The sequence below is a fragment of the Netta rufina genome, assembly GCF_964035555.1.
Source record: "Netta rufina genome assembly, chromosome: 10".
Classification (NCBI taxonomy): Eukaryota; Metazoa; Chordata; class Aves; order Anseriformes; family Anatidae; genus Netta; species Netta rufina.
Window position 1 is genome coordinate 16,944,514 of NC_140133.1, and position 24,832 is coordinate 16,969,345.

The 24,832-nt window shown below is 47.9% G+C and overlaps 1 protein-coding gene across 1 annotated transcript in view; it reads right to left on the reverse strand.

Annotated features, from left to right (window-relative positions):
- Positions 1–24,832, reverse strand: part of LRIG1 (leucine rich repeats and immunoglobulin like domains 1) — an 85,198-nt gene that overhangs the window by 8,020 nt on the left and 52,346 nt on the right. The window contains exons 4-13 of the mRNA XM_084292997.1: positions 23,084–23,221; positions 21,861–22,004; positions 19,421–19,564; positions 18,312–18,455; positions 13,417–13,560; positions 10,171–10,251; positions 5,704–5,775; positions 4,362–4,433; positions 2,390–2,553; positions 527–847 (exon numbers count right to left, since the gene is read on the reverse strand). Of these exons, the coding sequence (XP_084149123.1) occupies positions 527–847; positions 2,390–2,553; positions 4,362–4,433; positions 5,704–5,775; positions 10,171–10,251; positions 13,417–13,560; positions 18,312–18,455; positions 19,421–19,564; positions 21,861–22,004; positions 23,084–23,221 (1,424 nt within the window). The remainder of the gene's footprint in view (positions 1–526; positions 848–2,389; positions 2,554–4,361; positions 4,434–5,703; positions 5,776–10,170; positions 10,252–13,416; positions 13,561–18,311; positions 18,456–19,420; positions 19,565–21,860; positions 22,005–23,083; positions 23,222–24,832) is intronic.

The following is a 24,832-nucleotide window of genomic DNA, read 5'->3' on the forward strand; positions in this document are numbered from 1 at the left end:
TTCAAACTGCTTTCCTTCCTAGGCAGGACATGGACACGGGTGGACATCTCAGCTGCTGAGGGCTAACCCCACATTTCTACAGCATGTACCTGGCCAAGGTGCCCCCACACAGCATCGTTAGAGCTGGGATCAGAACTGCTTTTCTTCTGTAATTAACCTGAACCAAACCCCACTATCCCTCCTACAGAGAGCTTTCCATCACTATCATCGCTCTTCTTTCTATCCTTTTTCATTCCCATGGGCAAAGACTCTTCTGGAACAGCCACAGACAGGTGAGTAACGCCACTGAGAGTGTGCAGAAGTGCCTGGCTGCATGGCAGCCATCACAAGCCTGGCACGTGCACCTCACACAGCATTTCTCAGCACCCAGCGATGCAAGCAGCTGGTGTGAACCGGCTGGGAGCTTCTCACCAGCAGGAATGGGCCCTCAGGAGTAACTGAGGGTTACAACTGGCCAAAAGCAGGCCCCAGAGAACTGAACCACCTCAGGGTGAGGGCAGGAACCAGAAAGCAGCTTTCTACTCACCATTAACAGTGAGCCGGGCCTTGCTGGAGTAGGTGGAGCCGAAGTGGTTGGTGATGATGCACTGGTAGCGGCCTTCGTGGGCGAAGGTGACGTGGCGGAGGTGCAGGATGGTGGTGTACTCCATCACCTCCCCGTCCTTCGCCCGCACGTGGGCAAAGTTCTCAATCTCGGCGTTGTGCAGCATCTCGTTGTCCTTCTTCCACGCAAACATCATGGGGGAGCTGCTGCTGCTGGCAGCCGAGCAAGTGAAGCGGATGTCCTTGCCGAGGACTGCCACCGTTGTCTCGGGCTGGATGATGATCTGAGGCTTGGGGAAATCATCTGAGGGACAAGAGCAAGCACGGTTAGTGCTGGGCTGCGAGGGCAGACTGGGACAGGCAGAGATGCAACAGAAAACAAGTGTGGAAGTGAAAGACATTACTGCACATCTGTCTGTACATCCACTGTTGTCTACACCAGAAAAACTGCTTGCTCTTGCACAGCTCCACCTTCGGGACAGCGCAGAGGTGCCGTGCACAGCTCCAGGACTCTGCTCCTCTGGTTTCTTCTGAGATCAGCGGAGTCAGGCAGTCGCTCAGAGGCCTGAAGCACCCCGAAGGTGCCCAGCTCTCCTCACCACTGAGGCTGAACCTCAAAAAGGTCTGCGCTAGCACAAAGCAGGAGGAGAGAGCAGGGGGGCAGCTAAAGCACAGGGCTGCAAATGCCACCTCTGTGGATAAGGCTCGGGAGCCTGGTTTAGGATAACTGCAGCCTGCACTCAAAACAGAAGCAGCTGTATTCGCCTGTCACCCGTCCAGGGTGGAAAGCTTTGTACACTCTTGCTCTGCCCTGAAGACTGTTGGTTTTAGCAGGGTTCCAAGCAGATTCATTTATTAGATTTCTACAAATGGTGTAATTTAATATTTGACTAAGGTTTAATTAAGCAGCCAGGCCTCTGGAACCAGGAATACCAGTGTGCCTGGAGGCCTTGGAGAAGCAAAACTGTCTTCACTTTGTGATGTTGCTGTGGAGATGGAGCCTTCGTGATCGTGTCTTCCCCGCGAATGCAGCAAGCCTCCCGGTCTCGCTCTGACAGAGGCCATACATCAGCCCTAGCACTCAGACCTGAGGGACGTGGGACAGCAGCTGGAACAAAGCTTTCGCTCAGTTTTTAATGCAAGTCACGTGCTGAGCTGAGCTCAGTGGTGTGTGCAGAAGCTCAGTTCTCCATCCAGCAGCCATGTGCAGCCCCACCTAGGAGCCACGATGCTTGGCACCACTGAGCTGGGACTGGCTCCCAAAACCAGGTGTTTATGTAGGCGAACACCGTTTAGATGAAAAAACAGCAGCAGAAGCAAAAAGAAGATTATAATGCAACTGTTAGCGGTCGGTGGGTTATGTGTGACACCTTCCTGGACCAAGAAAAGGAGCTGCAATGGATGGATTCTGCTCTTTTTAACCCTTCGTTCTTGTTTCCAAGAGGGAGGAAAGATGAGCGAGGAACACAGGGCTACACAACAAGCTCAAAGCGCTGCCGCAGGAATAAAATGATAGCTGCAGTCTTGGTAATATCAACCCAAGAGGACTGTGCAGCTGTGCTGCCCCGTTCAGAACTGGAACAAGCATTAGTCCCTTTTGATTTAATACTCAGGGAGCTCCGTACGGAATACACTACATGCAAGCAATGCGCTGTGTGGTTTTGGTGGGAAATAAATTGTAGCCAATGACAAATTTTTAAAATGCAGGCTTGGGCTTCCTTTGATCCCATTGAATAACAAAACAAAACAGAAACCCTCTCGTAATAACATGCTAGTAGTCAAAGAAAATGCTTCCCAAGTGAGTTCTGCCCTTCATACAACCTCAAAACACACAGGCAAGACTTACCACACACAAAACTTTCTGGCAGGACGGCAAAAATGCTCTTGCTCTTCAGTGACTCAGGATGGGCGCAGGTGGCCACCACGAAGGATTGCAGCTCCTTCTCCACTAACCACGGGGGCAACCACTTCAGCTGGCAGTCGCAGAGGAAGCTGTCACTGTTTATGTGGCTGCAGGGGAACAAAACCAACACGAGCCTGCTGTGACTCCTGCGTGGAGAGAAGGCTGCAAAGCTCCCGGCCCTTTCATGTTGGTCACATTCCTCCCATCCCCTCAGCAGGGGTGGAAGGAAAAAAAGGAGCGCAGGGCTGTCCTCAAGGCACTAATGAAGCAAAATACAGCACACATTTAAGCAGCGTTTCATCTCTGCATACAGCAACCCAGTCCTGTGCCCCCTGGTGCCTTATAATTATTATCCACTTTCAGAGTGGTCCCCAGCAGCAGGCAGTGGCCAGTTGGGAAACAAACAGTACAAAACCATTTCTCAGCACCCCAACAGTAACTCAGCAGCTTCTGTTAAAAAAAAAATAAATGGGAAAAAGATGCAAATGAAGGGGAGCTTCATTTCTGAAGCTTCTTTTTAATTGTGGCTCAGCATAGCTCTGAGGGTAGTGGAGAGCTGCATGTTTACATCAACAGGGAATTCAGAGTGGTCTGGTTTGGTCCAAGATCCTAGGAAAAGTCAGGCTGATCCCTCACACCAACTGCACGGGTGCCCCAGAGTCTTGCAGAGAAATTGCCCTACAGTGCTGCAGGTTGTGCATAGCAGAGAAGCAACAGCACAGCAGAATCCCAACTGCAGCACTGTGTGGCAGGAAGGTGTAAATCTCCTCCCGTTTTTATACCTGAAAACCTTGGGAAATCCTGAAGAAACTAGCCCTGAAAAGTGAAAAGGAAGAAATGGACTGGAGAGGGATGGAATGAGGGAGCACAGGGATTTGCTCTTCCAAACTTGTCTGCTTTGCTGGCCTAGACAGATGTGCTTCTCCTAAAATAGGTGATGGCATAAACACTGCTGGCGAGCTGGGAGAGGTCAGAGAGACCCTTAGTATTTAAGATTTTAATAAAACGTATTCTGCACTTGTATGTCATCTCTGAAAGCCACCTTTGCTAAGACATAAAGGCTCCTTCACAATATCTGGCACCCCACAAGCTCTTCTCTAATCAGATCAGATTTTTTCCTCAGATTTGTTTCAACAATGCAATAGATGCAGCAGATAAAGTGGTCAAAGAGGCAGTGAGTGTGCAACGTTTGTCTTACTCCACAGTCACAGGTACTCACTGTCCTTGCTAGCATCACCTGATTCCCATTTTCGAAGTCAGGAAGAAGATCCTGAACCTGCCCGAGTACCAAAGAAGTGACTCCTTGTTCCACAGACTTTGCACTACTCCAGAGTGCAGCAAATGCACTGACATGGATTAAATATTTATAGAGAAGAGGAGGAAAGGAAACCAGGCAAGACTGGAAACAGTGTCTGATAACAGCACGGAGCCCAGGCTGGAGCACAAGCAGCAGCTCTGATAACACATCCGTATTTTTACACCAGAAGGCTGGATGACAAGCGGATTCAGCTCAAATGGTGCTTATCGCTGAAATGTCAGTGCTGTACGCGGACCCTAAACATAGGCACGGCAGAGGAGCAGATGGGCCACTGGGATTAAAGCTGTGACGGCGTGAGGAGGAGAGATGGCAACAGGAGCAGGGCTGGACTTCCTGAGCGGAGATGAATAATTGCACAGATGCGAACCTGCTGGAGGAACCTGTCTCGATGATCTAATTTCACTCACTATTAAATGCAAGATGTTCCCATGACAGCTACTCGTGTGTAAAAATACCCCGCCGAGGAGGACAGCGGGAGGAGGATATAAATGAGTGGTAATGTGAATAACACCCCCTTGCAAACAACGTGCTACTTCTCACGTCCAGGGCAAGAAAAATCCATGCCTCCTTAATGGTGTGCACAGCACAATTACTTACAGCTGCCGCAGGCTCTTCATCTTAGCAAAAGCGTCTGCTTGAATGGAGCGGATGGCGTTATCTCCAAGGTTCCTGCAGAACACAAACAGAGGTGGTTTGAGCAAAAGGGATGTGACAAAATCTCTCCGTATTTAAGCAAGGACTGGCAGCAGGAGGTGAGGTGGCGGCTCCTTGTTAGGACAGCATGCACTCGCAGCTCACAGAAACAGCTTTCCACAAAGCGTTTTAATATTGAACAAGTATTGCTGAGCAATAGTAAGGAAGCAAAAACCTCAGGAATAAATCGCTACGTCAGTCCATAGCCCACCTGCTCACTACCCTTTCTCAGTCTCAGCTACCTCCATCACCCGGGGCTCAGAAATTCCTCAGCCCTCTCAATAACCAAAGATAGTCAGGAATGTTGAATCCCAGGCCAGACCTTCAGCAAACGTAAAGAAAGCCAATACTTGCACAAAACGGCATCTGAGAAGTTATTTGAAAGTGACTTTGAGAGGATATTAGAGTGCTTGAAAAATACTGCAATGTTTCCACAGGAAGGTATTCTTAAAAGCTTCCCTTGCAACTGTCGCTAATTAAAAAAAAATCCCTTGTCCTCTGAAGGAGGATAGTGTCAGATTTAGGGTGAAGTGTGGGACAGACAAATGCCAGCACTGCTTGCAGAAGAAATCTCAGTCCGGTGTTAGTAAGGGACCCTTTATTGGGGGTGGTGCCCCCCAGTCACAGTCCTCACCCCTCAATATGCTCTCAGTGGCCACACCATTTCGTAGGATCAGTGGCCAATGAGACATCCAGAGCAGAATCTCACGTACTCTGACTTGCCTTAGTTCAGAAAGGAAGCTATTCATGAATCGCTGCTGGAGTCATCAGCCTCGGGACAGAAAAAATATTACACAGCAGCAGCCAAAATGCACTTCTTGCAAACCGCTCTTAGGCAGCGGAGCTGGACGGGGATGTTTGGTGCCTGTATCACAGGCGCTCCTTTGCCAGCCTCCAGATTTAGGAGGAAGTCTGGGCAGGGGAAGAGGAGGGAGCCCTACATCTGAAACCGCCAATTTTCATCGCTAACTGCCTGCAAAGAAGCAATGTGCAAGGCGATATTTATCCAAGAACAAATCAAAAAATTAAGAGCATGCAGATTTGCCATATGTTCTATAACTTTGTTCCTGGCACAAAAAAAGGCCAAAGTTGAGGCGGACTTATAATGAGAAGGAAGCAGGTGGCCCCCACAAATGGACTGGCTTCTCAGTTTACAAAGACGCTATTAAATTGCTAGCAGATCTCTCAAGCAGCTACTTTTGGCAGCCCCCCCTTCCCCAACTCCAAGGCATGGTGGGTTACTCACAGGTGCTCCAGGGCCTCCAACCCTGAGAACGCTTTCTTGGCCACCGACTTGATCTTGTTTCCAAACAGAGTTCTGCAGTTTCCAAACATCCAGTGCCAGATAAACAGAAAGCAAACGGGGAGAGGGAGGCAGAAAAAGAAGGAACACAATTAGCGGGGCTTTATCTGATGGACGCGCTCGGTGCAAGTCCCAGGAAATCTGAACTGCGTGCAGATTAAGAGGGCTGCAGTGCACTCGCTTTCCCGCTCCTGAAATTAAATCCTTTTATCTGTATTCGAATTTAATAGTGATGACAGCACAAAAGGGAATGTGCCATATCACAGAAAGAGGCAGCTTTGCTCCCATGCTTGGAAAGGTCCCTCCAGTCTTTGACTGTGGACAGGATTAATGCAATGCCAGTTTAATAGGATTTGGGACTCTCCCTGCACCACTTTTCATTTCTGACTTCTTCCCAGGCAGTAAAGAGCAGCGATCTGTTCGCTGCAGCTCGGCCTGATCGGGTATCCGCATCCAGGGGCTGCCTCTGGGCTGCGTGCTCACAGCACCTCGCCCACGGGAGCGCCGACTTCCTTCCTTGGCCTCTTACAAACACAACATTTTACACAATAAGTAAGAGCAGCGTGGTGAGTTTGAGGGCCAAAGGGAAGAAGAGAAAAGGCAATAATGCACAGACAGCCCTGAGCTGAGGAGCACGCCTGCCTCCATCTGTGGCCACGGAGCCTTCCTCCCCACCGGCACAGGCAGCTGCAGGCAGCCCAGCCCAGCCCAGCCCAGCTGCTGCTGGCAGAGGTACAGGGCTCTGTAAATATTGACCGGTGCTGACTGCTCAGGGGCAGGGTTCATGCAAAATGGATGAGCCCCTCAACTGTTTAAAAAAAATACATCCACCGATGTCGTTAATTAGGAAATTCTTTCCTTCCCCCAGCTCTCTCTGTGTGAGGTTTGTCCTCCAGGTGCATCTTTTACATCTTTTATCCCCCCCCTTGCTTCACACGGCGTCCAGCACAAGTCACTGCTGACAGCTCTGGTTAAAGGACTGCCACGTCAGGTGCTCTGCTGGGTTGGGTTTTCCTGCAAGATTCTTCCCTCAGACACAGGCTGCCACCTACGTGCTAATGAGGCTCCAGAACTGTGCTCACTACCAGATGCAGAAAGGAGGCTGGGGTACAAGATGAAATGTGTGGCCATTATCTGAGCTCATCCATTTGCAGGAGCTTCTTAGGGCTCTCCACAAAGCACCATCCGAGTGGCAGGACAAGCTGGTGGCTCACCACTGCCACCCAGAACGAACAGCTTCTGTGCCACGCTGAGCAGAAGGAAAAATGGGGCTCAGCAAGGCTCCCGAGACCTGTAACCTGCTCTAGGAGGGGCATTGTTCTAAATACCTGGAGAGCTGTCCTGAGCATCCTCTTACAGCTCCAAAACCAGCGTATCAGAGCTTCTCCTTACTGCATTTTACACTACATCAGTGTATAAAGCAACAGCTGCACACAAGCTACATACACAAGCTTTATACAACACCCCAAGCAGCAAGGGCTGTCTGCAGGCACGTGTACCATCAGCTGGTAAAAGGTACCTTGTCTTAATGCAGGCTCTGAGAAGCCCATTAGAACAGTTAATACGGTAACTCACTCACTGTATGCACACGGGCCACATGGCAGCAGCCAGACAAACTCATTTATGAACCATAACCCTGAACGAGTGCTGTGCTGGGTTTGGATTTGATAACTGGAGATTTCTGCGTGTGGTTTACAGCAGATCTTGAACTCTGAGAATCTGAGATACTGATTCTGTCAATTTACCCATCCGGGCAGAGGCAAGCAGGGACCCTGGGGGGTGAATACACCCACCTCCACGCTGCTTGTGATGGCGCATGCGGTTTTATGGTTACATCCATAGGAAATACACAACACACTGGGAATGAAGCCGTGCTCCAGCCAACTCATTAAAGCCACGATGCCTTTCAGTCCTCAGACAGCCCCTTCTCTGACTCGGGGGCATGCTCTGAACCCAGCAGCCCCCTTCAAAGGGAGGCGCACACGGAGCCACGCAGCTCCGCACCCAGCGCCTCTGCAGCCCAGCCGCGCTCCGCAGCGCTGGGCACAAGCGAGCTCTCCCGGTGACTGCACGAGTGTAACCACACGCCAGGCACGCAGTTCATTAGGAAGCAGCATTTTCTTCCCCCAGCCAGTTCTGCACCTGCAGGAAGACCTCGGTCACTGAGTGAGCCGTCAAGAAAGCGGGTGCGTTGGGCAGCTTGAATAATTAGGGAGCGCGGCGCTCCCCGGCGAGCCCACCGATGCTTTTTACGCTTCGGTGCTTCTTTGACTCTCCCTTTCTTGCAGAAACGTTTTAATTTAGGCCTGTGCTCTCCAGCCTGGAGAGCTTCATATATAATTCAGAGAAGGCTAAAGTGGCTGCCCTCCCCACCTCTCAGTTTAACACCTTCATTTCAGCGAACAGCCCTCTCCTGGCTAAATCCTTTCAGAGGCTAATCTGTGCCAGATCAAAGGGGAGCAGCTTTTAAGGCAATCTCCACAGAGCTGAGGTGATTATTAATTCATTGGAAGGTCTCCTCTGAAGTGCCCATTTATTTTTTGTATGCTAATGCATTTAAAGCCTATTGACAGTTTAAACACAGGCTTTAAATCAGGCAGTGAAACCTCTGAAGAGGCTGATATTTTACTTTATTTAAGAAAAAAAAAATCCCTGCAAGAATAACACTCATTTCAGTCTTAGAAGAAATTACATGTTGGGGATTTAAGTGCTGATGAGCTGGAGCAGAGCTGTGCAGATCCCTCTAAGAGTGAACACCCCCAAGTCTCCAGAATGCTCCTGAATGCACTAATCTCATATTCTGAGGGGTTTCCAGCCCTACAGTGACCATGAATGACTCCAGCGACTTCTCTGCTCCTCTCTCCATCCTATGGCAAGAAAACCGGCCACCTTCCGAAGCTGCTGCTGTGCTGGCTGCTGTCAGACAGGCCACAGCTCACAGGGATCGAGAGCTGCCCTGCCCCGAGCCCCACGCACCCACCCCGCACAGCCCTGCGGGCTCCTTCCCTCCTCCCACACCTCCTGGCCTCTGCCTGACCCCCCACTCATTCCTCCTGCTTGCTCTCCCTTGTCGAAGCAGCACAACTTTCAGATTCAGTCCTTCAGCCTGCAATTCCCTCTGGACAAGGCCTCTGCTCCCACTGCCCCTCCGGCCATTCTTACTGGTTTCATCAGAAGCACCAAAACTTCGGCAGCGTCAGCCAAGCCACCTCCCCCCCCCCCACCACATCTGCCGCCTCTGCCTTTTTTCTGGCAGCTCGTGGGAATATCTCCTGACTCCACACGCAGCGATTCCTGCTGCCCGCTCTCCCTCCCGCACATCTCTCACCTCTCTGCCTGCCTCCCCTGTCCTCAGCTCCTTCCCCACCTTTTGCCTCGCTTTACTTGTAGCTACAGCTTGGTTCCCCTCTCCTTGGATCCAGTAACTCCCCTCAGCAACGATCCAATGCCATCTACGTCTGTGCCTTCCATTTTTCCTCCTCCATCTCAGCGTCACATCCCCACCAGCCCTGCCACGGCTCTTCCCACTCCCCCAGGAGGCTGTAATGAGAACAGGACAATATACCGCCCGCCAGGATTCATTCTAGCCATCTGCTCTCCATCGAGGTACTTTTACTGCACCTCTAGCTGTGCCATCGCAGCATCAGAGACAGCGTGATGGGGGGGTGCTGAGAACTTAAACAAAGGCAAGAGGTAATGATTAGAAAGGCTCTTGATTTGTCACAAGCCATCAGAGACTTCCCTGACAGCGCTGATTTATATAACCGATTTCAAATGGAACACGAACAAGTACAGAGCAATGTGAAAATACTTGCGAGGGCCAAGCAAGCAATAAACATTTGCAAGGCGCATGCTTGCCTTAGGTTTCTTTTTATCTCTTTAAGAGTCTGTGCCCCATGGTGCCTTTTATTGTCACTGCACATGGAAGCAAGCCCAAAAGATCATTCTCAGACAGAGTATCCCACAGAAACGAATCCTGCTTCAACCCTCTGTTGTAACAGGAAATGGTAGGATTTTTCTCTTCTGTTTATTGTTACTCGCTGCATCAATCACTGCTTCGCTGAAGATTGCAAGGGGTCTTTTGTTGCTGTCTGCTTTTGGAAGCAAAGACCAGTTGTGCTCAATCTCGTATCTGAAAAGAACTGAAGTTACTCTCCCTGGTGTTTCCTCACTGCAGCATCCAACACCGTAACCGATGGTCACTGCCTAGGATCGCCTCCTGCCTGCTTAGAAACACGAGTGCTTGATAACCCCATCTGTGCTCCTGCAGGGAGCCTGCAAAACCACCACGTCTCAGATTTTCTGTTGATTTCTAACTTGCTCCAAGGGAAGGAAGACTGCAGAGGGGAGAGACCCGACCCACACAGGCACACAACTGTTTTGCACGACTTCAGAACCAGGGATACTCACAGCTTGCTCAGGTTTTCTAGGCCTGTGAAGGCTCCGTTGGTGTCTTCTATCGTGCCTGAGATGTCGTTGTGGTCCAGTTCCCTGGGGAGAGGACAAGATAAAGCTCATAATCAGTGTCTAAATCCTAGGGTCATCATTCAAAACAAACAGAAACTTTGAGAATGGCAAAGAGCGAGCGTCCCATTTCCTTGTGACACTTAGCAGAAAAAGCTGAGTCCCACAGCAAAAACATCCAAACTGCTTTTCCTGCACTGCCCCGCATTGAGTTGATGTATTCTAAAACTTTTTTTCTAGCTGAAACCCTCTGTTTCTGAGGCAACAGTAGCTGATAGCTACTGCTTAAAACATGTAGGTTTTAAGACCTTCTCTGTATTTCTAAACAGGAGGAAAAAGAGCTCGAAGTCCCCAAAGTAAACTGAAAGAACTGAAGGGAACTGGTAGGTAAGATGAGGCGAGGAGGGACCTACATCAGCATCTAAGTCTCCAATGGTGAAGTTTCACTGCACACAGATGGTGCCCACTGAAGGCAAATGATTTCTTCATTTTCTCACTCAATTCAAATTCCACCAGGATAGAGGCCACATTAAACCTGAACAACAAAAGTTCAACAGCTGTCCCTAAATGCTAACATCATAAATTGATAAATTTGGCTACTCCTGTCTACAGTTATTTGTCTACAGCCATATCTTAGGAAGATGACTTGGTTTATTTTCTATGAAACTGCATTTTTTTTCTGGCAATGAACTTGAAAGCTCAACAAAGGAAAACCCTACCACTATTGCACAAGCCTAACTCTGTATAACTGTTAAAAAAAAAAAAAAAAAAAAGAGCAAGAATTCCTTTTTCAGAGTTCGCTTCTTTTGGCTTTCAAATCCACCATCAATTATGAAAGTCAAAGGGGTCTGAAGAAAAACAAGCACACAGAACAAACAAAAAGATCCACAAAAGCTGTTTAAACAGTCTGTTTAAAAATCCTTCCCCCCTGCGCTTTGGTTCCAGCTAGAAATGAGTACCCAGCAACACAGACAGAAATTTATCATTTCTAATGGTAAGTAAAAAGAAAGGAAAAAATAAATAGGCTTTGTTGGTTTTGTTACATCATTCTGATTTAAAACCTAGCAAAAACCAACAACAAAGCAAAATCATCCAGATAACCCCCTGAACCCTCAGGTACTCTTTCGCACCTTTTGAAGATTATTATCAGAACAATCCCAGTTTAAACATACCAAAACAAAACAAAATCTAAAACAAAGCCCCCTGTATTTCTTAAAATGCCAGGCACAGGGATCACAGTACAACTTCTGGGCTATGATGCACAAATACACAACAAAACATATGAAGAGAACAATAATAATCCTGAACTAACCCTGCAGTTTCGGTATTCACGTGCCTTTCCTCAGTGGGGATGGGGCTGAGCTTTTTGCCCTCAGTACCTAAGCTGGCTGTGGTCTTTCTCAGCCTTGGTGTGTGAACTGAAGATGTGAAAGGCGATGGCCAAAAGCCACAAATCCTCTTTCTCAGCTGCCTTCAGCATGCGACCTGACTGCCGTGGCCCTGGGGAACACTCGCCTTAGCCAGCATTATTACGGATGTCAGGGTGATCTGTGGGCACGTCTATGCCAAGAGGATGGAGAAAAACCCAACGCCCCAGTGGGGTCTGGGCACAAAGAATGCTGTAGTGGCAGAAGAGACAATGCCAGGAGAGCCGGTTTGATGTGCTGACAGTTACCGTGCTATCTAAGAGGGGTGAGAGCAAATATATCCTCCCGGAGCTAAGTTTCTACCCTTCCCCTATGGTTGCCAAGCCCATGCCAGTTGTTCTGTTTGTCTGGTTTTTAAGGAAAAAATCCCTTCTCAGACATTTGTCCTGCTCAGTTCCACCACTGGCTACTGGTCTTTGGACCAGCGAAGCCTTTCCCATGGCAAAGGCAGACAAGTGGGAACAGCCCGCAGGAACCCTCTGACATGCACTTTTATTAATTGACTGCCACACATTGTGTTTTCTTGAAAAAGGAAAAGAAAACGGTATTGCTTGTTGATCCAGAGGCAGCTCAAAGGTTTAGTGTTAGAAAGGAGGAAAAAAACCTTCCGAACAAATGGGTGAAAATAAAGAGAAAAAAAAAAAAAAAAGAGTGGGGTACTTTGGCCTGGCTCTCTTTGTATTCAAACTCCTCTCCCAGCCCCTGTTGCCAATTTCCTATTCTTTCTGGCTGGCTGAGCTTGAATGCTCGCAGCCTTGTTAATCATTGTGCTCTGAGGTCTCTAGGCCTGACCTCTATTTGAATAGCTCCACATTTCAGCAGTTTCACACCCACCAAAGGCTCCCCAACAATGGGCCATAATTAAAGCATGCTCGGGTCTTTTTCACCAGGTGCAGGACCCAATGGGCCTTTCTCTTTATTAAATTAGAGCTCGCTCACACACTCCCTCTCCTCCTCCCCCCCTCAGCCCTGAACATAAAAGAGGCTCCACATTCACTGCCGAGCAAAGGGACCGGCCAGCTCCCCTTCCCCTCCATTTTTCTTTGGAAACCTTTAGTTCCGGTCTTGACAGCTGCCTCCGAGAAGGCCCTTTCTGAATGCCCAGTGGCTGAAAGGCTTTGGCTTAAGTTTAAAAAAAAAAAAAAAAGGCGGGGGGGGTGACACAAACAAAACCCAAACTCACTTTCCAGTCACTTCCTCCACTGTGAACTTCAATAAAGGGAAGAGTGGGATGCGAGAAGTACTGTAAAGAGGGGAGATCTCTCTGTTCCCATTTCCTTTTCATTACCCAGACCATAATGGGCTTCTGAAGAGGAATAAAGGTATCAAAGTGTGTTTTCTTCCTTTTGAAGGAAGAATTAAATCAGCCTGCTGAACTCAACCAGTCTGGAAGCTTGGCCAGTGCTGTAACTCGGGTGCTGGGAACTTGGTGGGGTTTCAGGTGAAGGCGCCGAGCGGGCAGCCTCTGGAGAGGGGAGGGGAGCAGCCAGGAGCTCCTACGGCAGCTTTTGGGGCTCCCTAATTCGAAAGCACCCTACAACAGTGAGTAGTCCAGTTGCAATTTACTACTCTTAATTAAAAAATAGAAGTTCATTGAATTTGAATAATGGGTAAACACAACAGCTGCTCAAGACAACGGAGCTGCGTGTAGGGGAGTTTGCAGCTGAGAAACAGGCACCCAAAGGAAAGGAGAAGAGTTTGGCAGAACATAAACTGTAGAGGGAAGGTGGGTATTGCGTTATCTGACAAGCTGAGAGCAACTTACAGGACGCGCAGGTTTTTCAGTCCCTTGAAGGCACCTTCTGCAATATGATTGATGGAGTTGTGGCTCAGTCGTAGTACGTGCAGTCCCCCGAGGTCTGCCAAGCTTCCCTCGTCCAGCCTGGTTAGGTTGTTGTAGGAGAGTATTCTGAGGAGAAAAACAACAGCCCCGTCAGCCCAACCAGCTGTTTCCAAACTCCTCTGCACCAGCCAGTGCCTGCCTCCCACACCACTCTTACGAGAGGCGATGTATACGGGGTGGGTACATAACAACCTGATTAGGAAATAACACTGCAGCCTGCAAATATTCCCCAACGATACCATGGGGCAGGAGGCATTTGGCATAGGGAAGTCTTACGAGCATGAGTTGGAGGGAGGGAGGCTCCTCCAGAAGTGAATCAGAGCAACAGCCTAACACAGATGCTGTTATGCTGGGGAGAAGCTACTCTTTCTCCATGGACTGCATGGTGACATTAGGGCCCGGCAGCAGCACCCCTCCTCAGCCCCCTGATATATAGGACATGTTTAATTAGCCCCATAGCACTGAGATATCAGCAAGGGATATTAGTCCTGGTCGTGTTCAATCCTCACTCCTGCTTGGACACCCTCTGAGGCTTACAGGAAAAAGCAGTCATCCCTATCTTCCCTCTGCCCTGCAAGGTGGGGAGTGCTGCCAGACTGAAAGATTTTGAAGTTCGCATGCACCCTGGGCAGGGTTCAGACCTGAGTACTCAGGAGGTGCCTTATCGGTCTGCACTTGTGCATCGCCAGCCCCAGGCACCTGGGCGTGGGTGTCTCCACCAGAGTCTAGAGCCAAAAGCATTTCACCACAAGGCAATTGAATGCTTTCTTTCATCCACAGGAAGGAGGTATCTATCCACCGTACAGCAGCCGCCTTCCCTCCCGCTCCCCTCTGTCAGGGAGCGTACAGTCTGCCTGAAATCATCGCCACTTACGAGTGCCTAATATCGGAGGGTTGCTTCTTTCAGCCATCTCTTCCCATTGGTTTTATTCTGTTGGTTTTTGTTTTCAGTGCTCCTCTTGTTGCAGTTTGGAAGCTGGTAGGAGAAAGCTGATTTTCTCTCCCAGCCAAGGCACAGATGAGGCTTCTGAGACTGGATGCTGAGAGTAGGGCATGGGAAGCTCCCTGCTACTGCACACCCCTCACACAATAAATGAGGGGGAAAGCCACGGGCAAAGTCACCGGTCAGTGATCCTCAGCCTGGAGCACTCACCCACAGCTCCTGGTGCCCTGGACGAGTGTGCCCAGCTCTAAGTTGCCTACAGGGCAGGGGTTATAAAGCTATCGTTCAGATACATCCTGCCTCTCGTGTTTTTTCTCAAGTATCTCTCTCTACACAGGGCAGTTACATAGGATTTTAGAAAATACCTTGGTGACCTGGGAGCACAAGTCTTTTCAGAAGCTGTGAAGCACCAGACAGCTAACTTCAAAAAAGTGGGGTTGTGCTGCTTTGTATAAGCACTGAAATCCTTTATTATACAAGCAACAAGAAAAATTTGAGTTCCAAACCTCCAAATTCCTTTTCTAGTCCTTTCTGTTAGTAACTCTGCTTAAAAATGTGTCTAGGGCTTGCATGAAAGTCACTGCAAAGCCAAAACCTAAGTCAAAACAGACACATACTCCTAAGCACTGCAAGTGTCGTTTACTTGGCAAAGGAGCTGTCTATCTTTTAGCTGTGTGAGTGGGCAGAGGGCAAGCTTTGGAAAAAAATCAGCAAAGATTAATGAGTTTGAGGAAGGTATGGGACAACATATTTTCATTCCTAAAGAAGTTGTAGTGTTAGTTATGAAGAACTGGCATCTGGTCAAAATTATGTCCTCACCTGCGATTAAAGAATTTGGCTTAAAAAAAAGAAGCGTTCAAAAGTAATTCTAAACCTGGCTGAGGAAAAAAAAATAGCTCCTTTTGATTCTACACAGAAGGGTTCCTGCTACAACTGGTGAAAGCATGTTCCCATCCGTTCCTCCTGACGTCACCAGGACGGATGGACAGCAGCAGCCTTCAGCGTCTGTCTCAGTGGCTGTAACCAGCTGGGAGGTTTCAGGGGCTGAAGCACCTGGCAGCAGCTTCCTTCAACACATTCGGTCTCTGCTTCCTGCCAGTGGGAAAGGCCAGTTTGCAAAAGAGTGCGTTCCTCTCCTCGGCAGTTTGGATTATCTGGGTTGAGAGAAGCCAGCAGGTCTCTGCCACTGCCCCTTCTTGTCTCTTTACCAAAGAAATCACTGGGACAAACACATGGAAATACCTTGCCTACACACGACCCTTTTAGCCTGGGAAGGCAGTGGAAGAGTGACCCAAAAAGCAGCCCGCCAGAAGCGATACATGAAGCAGTTAACTGGAAATCTGTTGTGCAGCTGCAGCTCCTGCTGCCAGACGGTTCTGGACCAGGTACGTCTACATCCTTTCCTTCCCACTGACCGAACCATAGGTAAGAAGCGAGGCTTCTTCACCTTTCTGAAGAAAAAAAAAAAAAAGACCCAGAAGCCAATTCATCATTTCCATCTGATGAAATTGTATGCTCCCACTGTGGATTTTTCCATGATACTGATGCCTTAGCACCTGACCGGCGAATACAATCAGCCCTTTCTCGTGCCCATGAGAAGGCAAGAGATCTCTTTTCTTGTTGCATTTTGCATCAGACTGAGACTCGGAGTCATGTTTTCTCCTGACAACTGAAGGAGAGGCAACTCTTCAGATGCTCGCCTCCTCCCTCGTCACAGATCAGCGGAGGTCTGGGTCTCTCTTTTTGTCAATCAAGGACTTTGAAATTCATTCCCCGTACAACCAGAGGCAATACTGTCTGATAACTGAAACCCAGCAGATTTAGTAATAGGGGAGGTGAGCAAAGATCTTTTAATAAGAACGTAACAGACACATTCAAAGGAGCGCACAGAGGCAGTCTAGATGTATCTAGCGCTTCCTTTCCTCACCCTTCAATTTCAGAGCAGACCTCTCCTACGAGCACTCTCTGGCTGTGGGAGTTTCAGTTACGGGTATCTGATAGCTCTCTGTAGCAGCCTTACCCTAAAGGCAACATCTGCAACAGCTTGTAATATTTTGCAGAGATGTGTGCTAACACCCGCATAATTACCTTTCGGATCTCAGCTCTGTCGTCCCTGGCCCCACACTCTAGCACAATCCTGTTTGTCAGGCCAAGCATGCCGCAGTGGCTCCGACCACCAGCCCTTTTCCAAGTCTGCTCCATTCTGCACCGGGGCAAAAAAGTCCTGTAGCGGGTTGCTGCAGTGACTCCAAACAAGCTCCTCTAGGCCAGAACAGCTGCCCATGGGCACTGCTTGTGGTAGGAGATCCCAATCCACACGTGACATTGAAAGGACTCGGCACTAGGTGCAACCTTTCATCTACATCTTAAGGGTTTGCAAAGACAGTGTCAGGTAGAAGAGACAAGCACAGATCTCCCTAAGAGAATTTTAACGTGAGCAATGCAAGGCACAGATGGGATGCACCCATTCCTTCAATGCAGACACCAGACACTGGATCCCAAAGCAGAAAGCTCCCAGAGCTGTACTACTAAATCAGTGTAGTGATCTGGTAGTGATCTGAATTTGGCTATTCCAGGGACCTAGCTGTGAGTGCCTTAACAAGGTAGATTCCCCTCTTTTTGATGCTTCAGACTTAAGCAGGCTGTGGTTGTTTCTAATCTGTTCTCTTGAAGACATCTACATTGACACTGCCTTAATGTAGTAAAATATCAGTTGCAAATCTGATGCAAAGGAGCCCTTTAGGCATGGGCAGTTTCACAACAGTTTGAAAAATTAGGTAATTAAACAATCACATTTGTATTAAACTAAAAACAAAAGATTTCCTTGTGCCAAAAGAAAAATCCCCATTTGAATGAGTATTTTGGGTTCAACAAAAGATCCCAGTTGGCCACTGCACTACAGGTTCATTCTACAGCTTCTAACCTCATTGGGATGGCGTGTCATGTCCAACTGCCTTTGAATCTACACGCCAAAAGGTGAGGGACTCACAGCTGGGTATGCAGTTACAGACCCTTAGTCTGAGTCCAGAGGGAGGCCTCTGAAAACAGGACGCTGCTTTACTGTACTGCTTGTTGGTGGACAGGAGAACCCGTAACAATGTTCAACAAGAGATTTCCGAGCATCAAGCAGAATGAATTGCAGTTCCACTAACCACATGTGTCAAGTTCTCCACAGAAAAAAAGTGAATCTTTCCACAGTCCCACCGAGGGGATGACAGCTACTTCTGTAAATACTGCAAGCATCCATGTGTGTCTCTTCAAAAAGGCATTAAGCAGTGCCACAGGCCCAAAAGGCGCCCTTGTGGGGCTATCCACAACAGCACGGCTTTCTTTCATTTATCAAAGAGACCATACTCACAGCAGGAAATCTCAGGAGAGCAAAGTCAGTGTATTTACTTTTCAACAACTGAACCCTACAGGAAGGGTAAAGTGTAAATAGGAGAAAGGACAACTGCCTTTAAAGGGCCAAACCTCCGCTGGTTAAAACCAAGAATATTCTTTGTAAATACACAGGACAAAGCAAAACTTCCTTCAGGCTGTACAGTCATTATATGGCAAGCAGCAGATGTCCTGTAACTAGCTAGCTAGAAAGTGTTGGCAAGCCCCAGATCACAAGCTCTCCACGTCTTTTGGCACTGTACACTTCCAGTATACAATAACGTATATGGTGCAGAAGTATTTTAAACAGGTGCTCTGAAGGTCATAACATGATGAATAACAAGGGCACCACTTGGAGGCTGCAGTTCCTGCATTTCTACATGTTACTACAGTGGAAGCCGCAGGCCATGTGATGGGGGAAGAGTCCTTACCTTGCCTGCCAGCGTTACATTAGCATCAAACCCTGCCCAATGAACCACGAGGGAAAACAACTTACAGCTCATGCAGCTTCTGGCAGAAGCTCCAGCCGTCGGGGTTGATGCGGGATATGGAGTTGTTGCTGAGGTGAAGCTGGTGGAGAGACGAAAGGCCGTAGAGAGAGCCACTGTTTACTTCTGTCAGGCTGTTATACTCCAGGTGGCTGTAGAGAAAAATCAGAAGGAATTGACAGATAAGCAACACTGGTCAAATGCTGAAGAATTCCCAACAACGAAGAATCTCCGCAAAGGACTGGGGTTTTAGCCATTCCTACACATATTTCCGACATACCTATGTGGACACACCCGTGCGTAGGCATTTCATGTGCAAGAAAGGATAGAAATTCAAGAGCAACACAAGCAAAAGGTCTAAGGTATTCACTTAGCAAAAGGCTTTCTACCACACACTCCCACACAACCTCCCAGTACAAAGGCACAACCCTCTGCCACCGTCACACAGTCACGAGGTACCAAGCTGGTATGTTCTGAGGGCTTAAGGCCCAGATCGAGGTGTGACTGAGGTACGCTCCACTGCATGTAAACTGGGCTTAGAGCATCCCAACGGAGTTTGTATTTGCAGAGTCTCAGCTGTGTGACAGCAGCTTCCAGAAACACACTGCCTTGATCACTTGTGACCCCGCAAACGCACTTGAAAGCCAATCACATTGCAAGTTTCAAGCATTTCTCTGCCATGACTGTTCAGCGTGCTCTCTTGTACGGAAAGAACGCATCACTGAGATAGGCCGGCTTGGTTTCTAGGTTTCCCAAGATGCAGACTAATCAGGTCTGCAGCACATAGTTTCCATGTATCAGTTGAAAGAAATTTGCAGAGCCAGAAAGGCTTTCATTTAAAGCCCAGTTGGGAACTTACGGAGTGTTCAAATCAGCAAACTTACAAAGCAACACTGCCACAGCTTGAAAAACTGGATTTTTTTATTGAATGCCTGGCAGAGCACTGAGCTGACAGTGGGGCAATGGGACAAAGGCTGCTGTAGCACTGCAGTTCTGTGCATGCAGGACATAGAAAGAAACATGAGGACTGGCACTCTGAGGGGAGTCCTTGCTAAAAGAAGAAAAGGACGATAACAGGTGAAGTCTAGGCTGTTTAAGAGAAAAGAATGCAACTTACAGAACTTGCATCTTGGCTAGCCCCCAGAAAGCCCCATCAGTCAATTTGCTTATGTTGTTGCGCTGCAGTTTCAGGACTTCCAAGCTGTCCAGTCCCTGGAACGTCAGGCCTTCAATCAGGCGGATGCGATTCCGGTTCAGCTCCCTAAAATCACCAAGGCCATACAAGTATATTAAATCCCAGCCCTTTCTCATGAAATCGTCTGCGCAGCACACAATGGGGACAGCAATGCCAACAACTCCTCCACCGACCGTTCCCAGAGAGAGCAGAAGCGCACCGGAAACTTTCAATCCCCGAGCCAGCCAGGGAAGTCAGCTGGGTGTGATCTCTTAAATAAACTCACCCTGGGACAGACTCTCACTACAGAGGAATTACAGACAGTGCGGCAATTCCTCTTCAACCCTCTTCTCTCTGAATATCTTTTAGGCCATTTATCCTTTTCATCAATTTTCACACTTCACCTTCTCTCAAGCAGAGACACCATGTGAACAGACACAGCTAAACGTCGGCATCGTTTTCCTTACAACCCACCGTTTTTACAGGACTTGTAAAAACTGTGCTCTGAAACAAATGGGTGCTGTATGAACTGGGAGCCCAAGAGGAAGCTTTATGGCTTAGTTTGAAAGGAAAGCTTTCAGTTCCCTTTACAAATTTCACATTTTTCCCTATTATAAGAAACTAATAAAGACTGAAACAAGTTGTTCCAATAATGAGGCAGTCAGTATTCTGTGTATACAAAGATCTCCAACTTGGTTCATTAAATTTCATTTTTTTTCCCACTGTGTGAGTGGGAACCCCTAAAGCTTGGAAGCTTGGGAATACCTTTTTTTTTTTTTTTTCCCCCAGAATAGCTATGTGTACATCATCACAGCACACTTCACCAACCCATATCAAACAGTATCATGGATTGCTAGATCCAGACATGCCAGGTGAAATCCCAGTTCCATAATGGCAGTAGAGAAGTTCACCGACACAACGTATTGAAGTTGAAGATAGAGCTTTGCAAATGGATGTCCTTTCTGCAAATGCAAGACTAACCTAAGGGTAGTTCCCTACTTGGTGTTTGTGTTGAACAAAATGATGAAGATTACCACATCAGAAATTGTTTTGGAAAAGATGACGAAGCCGTACGAACTCCAAGCTTACTTTTTTAAAAAAGTGAGCTTAAAAAAACAACATTGAAGTTGCACTGAAGTTGAGTGTAATTAAAGTCAAGTAAGCAATTAGAAAGTTTTTAGGCATAAAGACTGTTGCCCTAACGCACTTCCTAGACTGAGCTATGCCTTGCCAGAAAAAGAACTCTACACAACAAATTCTACAACACATCAAGTCTGTATAGCTTGCTATTCGTTCCTGTTTATCCACAGGGTTAAACAACCAGCTGTGAGACTGTCCCAGAGTCTAAGAATACCAATCACTCTAACTTCTAGTGAAAACTGCTCCTAAATAGATTGAGTTGACCCTTGGTTTATTACACGTTTGCACAGGACGCAGATGAACACAGCGTATTACAAGCTCTCAGCTAATGGACAGCAATTTCCAGCTGAGAGGCAACAGACTCCTAAGACACACATGCTCTTGTCCTACACTGTTCAATCCCAAATTGGCTATGAATCCTACAAGTATGCAAGCACAGATGCACACCCATTCCTTAGCCACGTCTTGGTTTAAGGATCTGCTTCTCAATCAGAAGGCTGCCGTTTAGAGGCGCGAGTTCCAACAGCCTTTGTGTAGTTTTTGTTGATAGACAGCAGTTGATCTTTTGCCTATCAAATTTGACAGAAAGACCACAACAGGTCACAGGCTGGGACCATTTCTCCAGCAGAAAAAGCAGAAGGGAAAAGTTAAGCCATTAGAGCTACTATTTACACATAAAGCATTTTTATAGTTGCAGATGTCTGTGTGTCTCCACGCAGCTCCTGCCCTACAGACTGCAGGCAGGACAATAATGATGTGTGTGTTAACTCATCTAGAGTGTTATTTTCTCTGCCCAAATATCACTGCAGTTTAACAACCTTCCGCCGTTGCTATTTTATTGCCACATAAAGATACCTGTGTGGTCTTGAAAACCTAACATGGTGGCTGAGCTCTGTCACTCCCAACAGACGCATCCTTCCAAACCTCTCTTGCACCACAGACGCCAGCAGTGTTCAGGGGAATGGATTTGTCTTACCCTGTCAATGCACAAGATGCTGATGCCTGCTGCTGCTCCCATCCCTCCCCACCTGACCAAAAGAATGGCCTGAAAGGTCAACAGCTACAAGACAAAAAGGACTCTCCCAGTATGTTTTACTCAGTGCTGGCAGGGCACCAGTGCATAGCTTATTCTAAATTTTAAATAGCAGGTAAGGAAGGGTGACATTTGGTGCATGTATTCTCAGGGGCATTTTGTCTCCATAAAGCATGGCTAAGTTTAATTAAAACACCCATTTCTACTCACAGTTGTATTAGCCTGGGTAGCCTGAACGCCTTGACAGGAAGCTGAGTGATCCTGTTTTTACTCAGACGAAGTGTTAGCAGGGACCGTGACAGACTATCAAAAGCACCAGGCTCCAGGGTGCTGATTCTGTTGCTCCCCAGGTAGCTGCAATAAATCACAGCAGAAAAATGAACTGTTCTGTCAGAAATCTCCTTTTATCAGCATTTAGTTGGTCTCCAGACAGGCTGGTGAAATTACAGAGGTGGCTTCAGTTCCCTTGGATTTCTGGCTGCACAAAAAGCACAGTGCCTTTCCCAGAGCCCTGTGACGAATGTGGAGAAGTGCAGTGCAATTCCCAAGAGCTCCCCTATAACCTCCTGCTTCAGAAAGTTTGGAGTGGAAGCCAGAAACCAGAGAATATTCTAGTGCAGTTTGACTCCAGCCATTCCCCATTTCTTTAGATTTTTCCCTTAGCATCTATCCCAGGGCTCTTTCTTACTCGCACTCTGGTCTTAGCACAGAGGCTGTTCTTATAAATTAACAAACAAACATCAGGTACAACACACACTCTTACATCCTCTTACAACCAGAGGCAGTAAGTTTTGTGCAAACTTTAATGGAAGCAAATCATCTGTGTGCACCTTTTCAAATTTACCTAAAACACAGCTCACTCTCACTTTATGTTTCTCTGAATAGGCCAAAAGCTCTGTGGGGAGGGCATTACTCTGCTTACCCCCCCTTTTTCTTCCAATTACCAGTGAGAGATTTCTGTTCTTAGCCACTGAGATTTCATTCAACAACCGCTTCAACTGTAATGATGAAATAATCATTCACCCTCCCCCCTTCCAGATGCAAAGGGGCTGATTTAGGAAGCAGCACCTACAGATCCCACTGAGGAAGAAGATACTGTCCTGCTGGAGACAGCTCTGGCTTCTAGGCTTCCAGTGAAAACACCAACACCTGGAGGATGAATTCCAGCTTTTCACTGCTGCAACATTCCCGTGCAACACAAACAATAATCTGCATTCTTTACGGGTACGCCAGAAACCCAAATGAAAAAGCTCAATAAATAACCTGACAGTGAGGACAATGTGCTGCCATCTGATTCTCCTCTGCACTTAAAATCCTGATGAATAACCCCATACTTTTTGTGTCGTTCCCTTTCCTTCTTTTAAAGAAGGTTTGAGGCCCTTTTCTCTGCTGTGGTAACTCAACAAAAGCAGTTCCCAACAAGAAAAACTCACAGCTCCTTTATGTGAAGTCCCTGTGGAAAGCAGCCGTTTCGGATTTCCGTGATGTCATTGAAACTCAGGTCCAACGTTTCCAGGGTAACGTAGGGCTTCAGTTGACTTGCTTCAATGCTACGGATCCTGTTGTGATGCCTGAAATGGTCAGGAGGAGAAATGGAGACAGTTTAGTTCTCTTGGAAAAACAAAGAGACTAGCAAGGCTGCGGCAGGCGCTCGGGCTGGCCGCTGAGTTCACACGTGGTGATTTAAAGCACGTCTTTAGCAGCAATCCTAGGAGAAAACCACGCCAGGGACACCTTCCCTAACCCCCATGTCATTCCTGTGACTACAGAGATTGGGTCTCAGACATTTGCAGGCTTCTGGACAATTTTTCTCTTACAGTACAAGGCTTTCCCTTCTCCACAAGTACTGACTCAAGTCATCAGTTCTCCCTCCAGTCGTTTGGGCTTGCTCTCCTACAAGCCTGCACTTCCAAATCGGATTCATTACATGCAAACTCTGGAGGGCTGGATTTTAATCCTGCAGGCAAACAGCACTGAGCAACAGTTTAAGCAAACTGCCCATGTTTTTACAAGGAGGATGGGATTTTCAGAGCTGTCTGCAAGAAATAGGTAAGCACATACAGTCTCAGGAAAGGTTACAAAACACCGCTTCCCTAATTCCTAGGGATTCTTCTGAAAACACTCAGCTTTGGACTATTTACCATGATTTGTAACACACAGAAATACTGTAAGACGGGTTGTTCCTGCAAACATTGCCTCATCTTCTGCCACCTCTGTCCCACTGTGTGATTAGGATGACTCTGCAGTACCGCAAGCTCTGCCCAAGCACTGCCTACAGGATCAGACCCTGTAACAATCCTCTGCACTTGCTGCCTTATCAGCACCAGCCTGAAGGACTCAATCTGATGTTTTTCTTTAGAGGAGGCACTGCGAGCTCTCCTCAAGATCTCCACAGCTGTCAAACAGTTAATTACCTTTTGGACCTCATCTGTACTCAACAAGGTCTAACTAAAAACCCCCTGAGTCCTTTCCTCTGACTCCTTTCTGGCCTGAATCAGCGGAGAGAACAGTAACCAATTAAAAAAAAATTCATTGTGCATTAGTCACCAGAAGTAGAGCACATGCCTGATGTGAATTTAGACCAGTCATTGATATTCCTGGCAAGGCTGCGAGTGAGGCACTCCAAATAGAGACGCTCAGCAGACACTTGAGAACTTGCTGAATAATAAGAGATAGCAGAGAGGGTTCAGACAAGTACCGGGGCTTAATCCGGCTGCCTACCCGCTGCGTAACCAGAAGAAGAGACAGCCGCCACTGAAAGCGCTCTCGAATGCAAATTGGGACGCCCTGGCTCTCCCGGCACAGCATCAGCTCTCTGAAACAAAAACCTGCTCCCTGAGCCCACCGCAGCCTTCAAGGCACTGGAGCTGCCGGGTGTCTGGGAGCCGGTCTCCTCCAGCCTCACCCAGGTGTTCAGACAAGCTCCCAAAAATTCCTATATCATGTAGCAAGGGTCCTGCTCCCCACACTGATCTCCTCTCCTTCCCCACCACTAAAACCAGACTGTTTCGCTGCCACGTGTGCAGCGAAAGAGGCCATGAACCGCATCCCCCTGACAATTTGCTCTCTGGATACTCACCCTCCGAGCAGCGCCCGATGCTCGCTCACACCGGGGAAATAGCCCCAGAAACGCTGCTAGGACTTTAAGTGCTACTTAGTTAATTCAGTGCAGGCTCACAAGT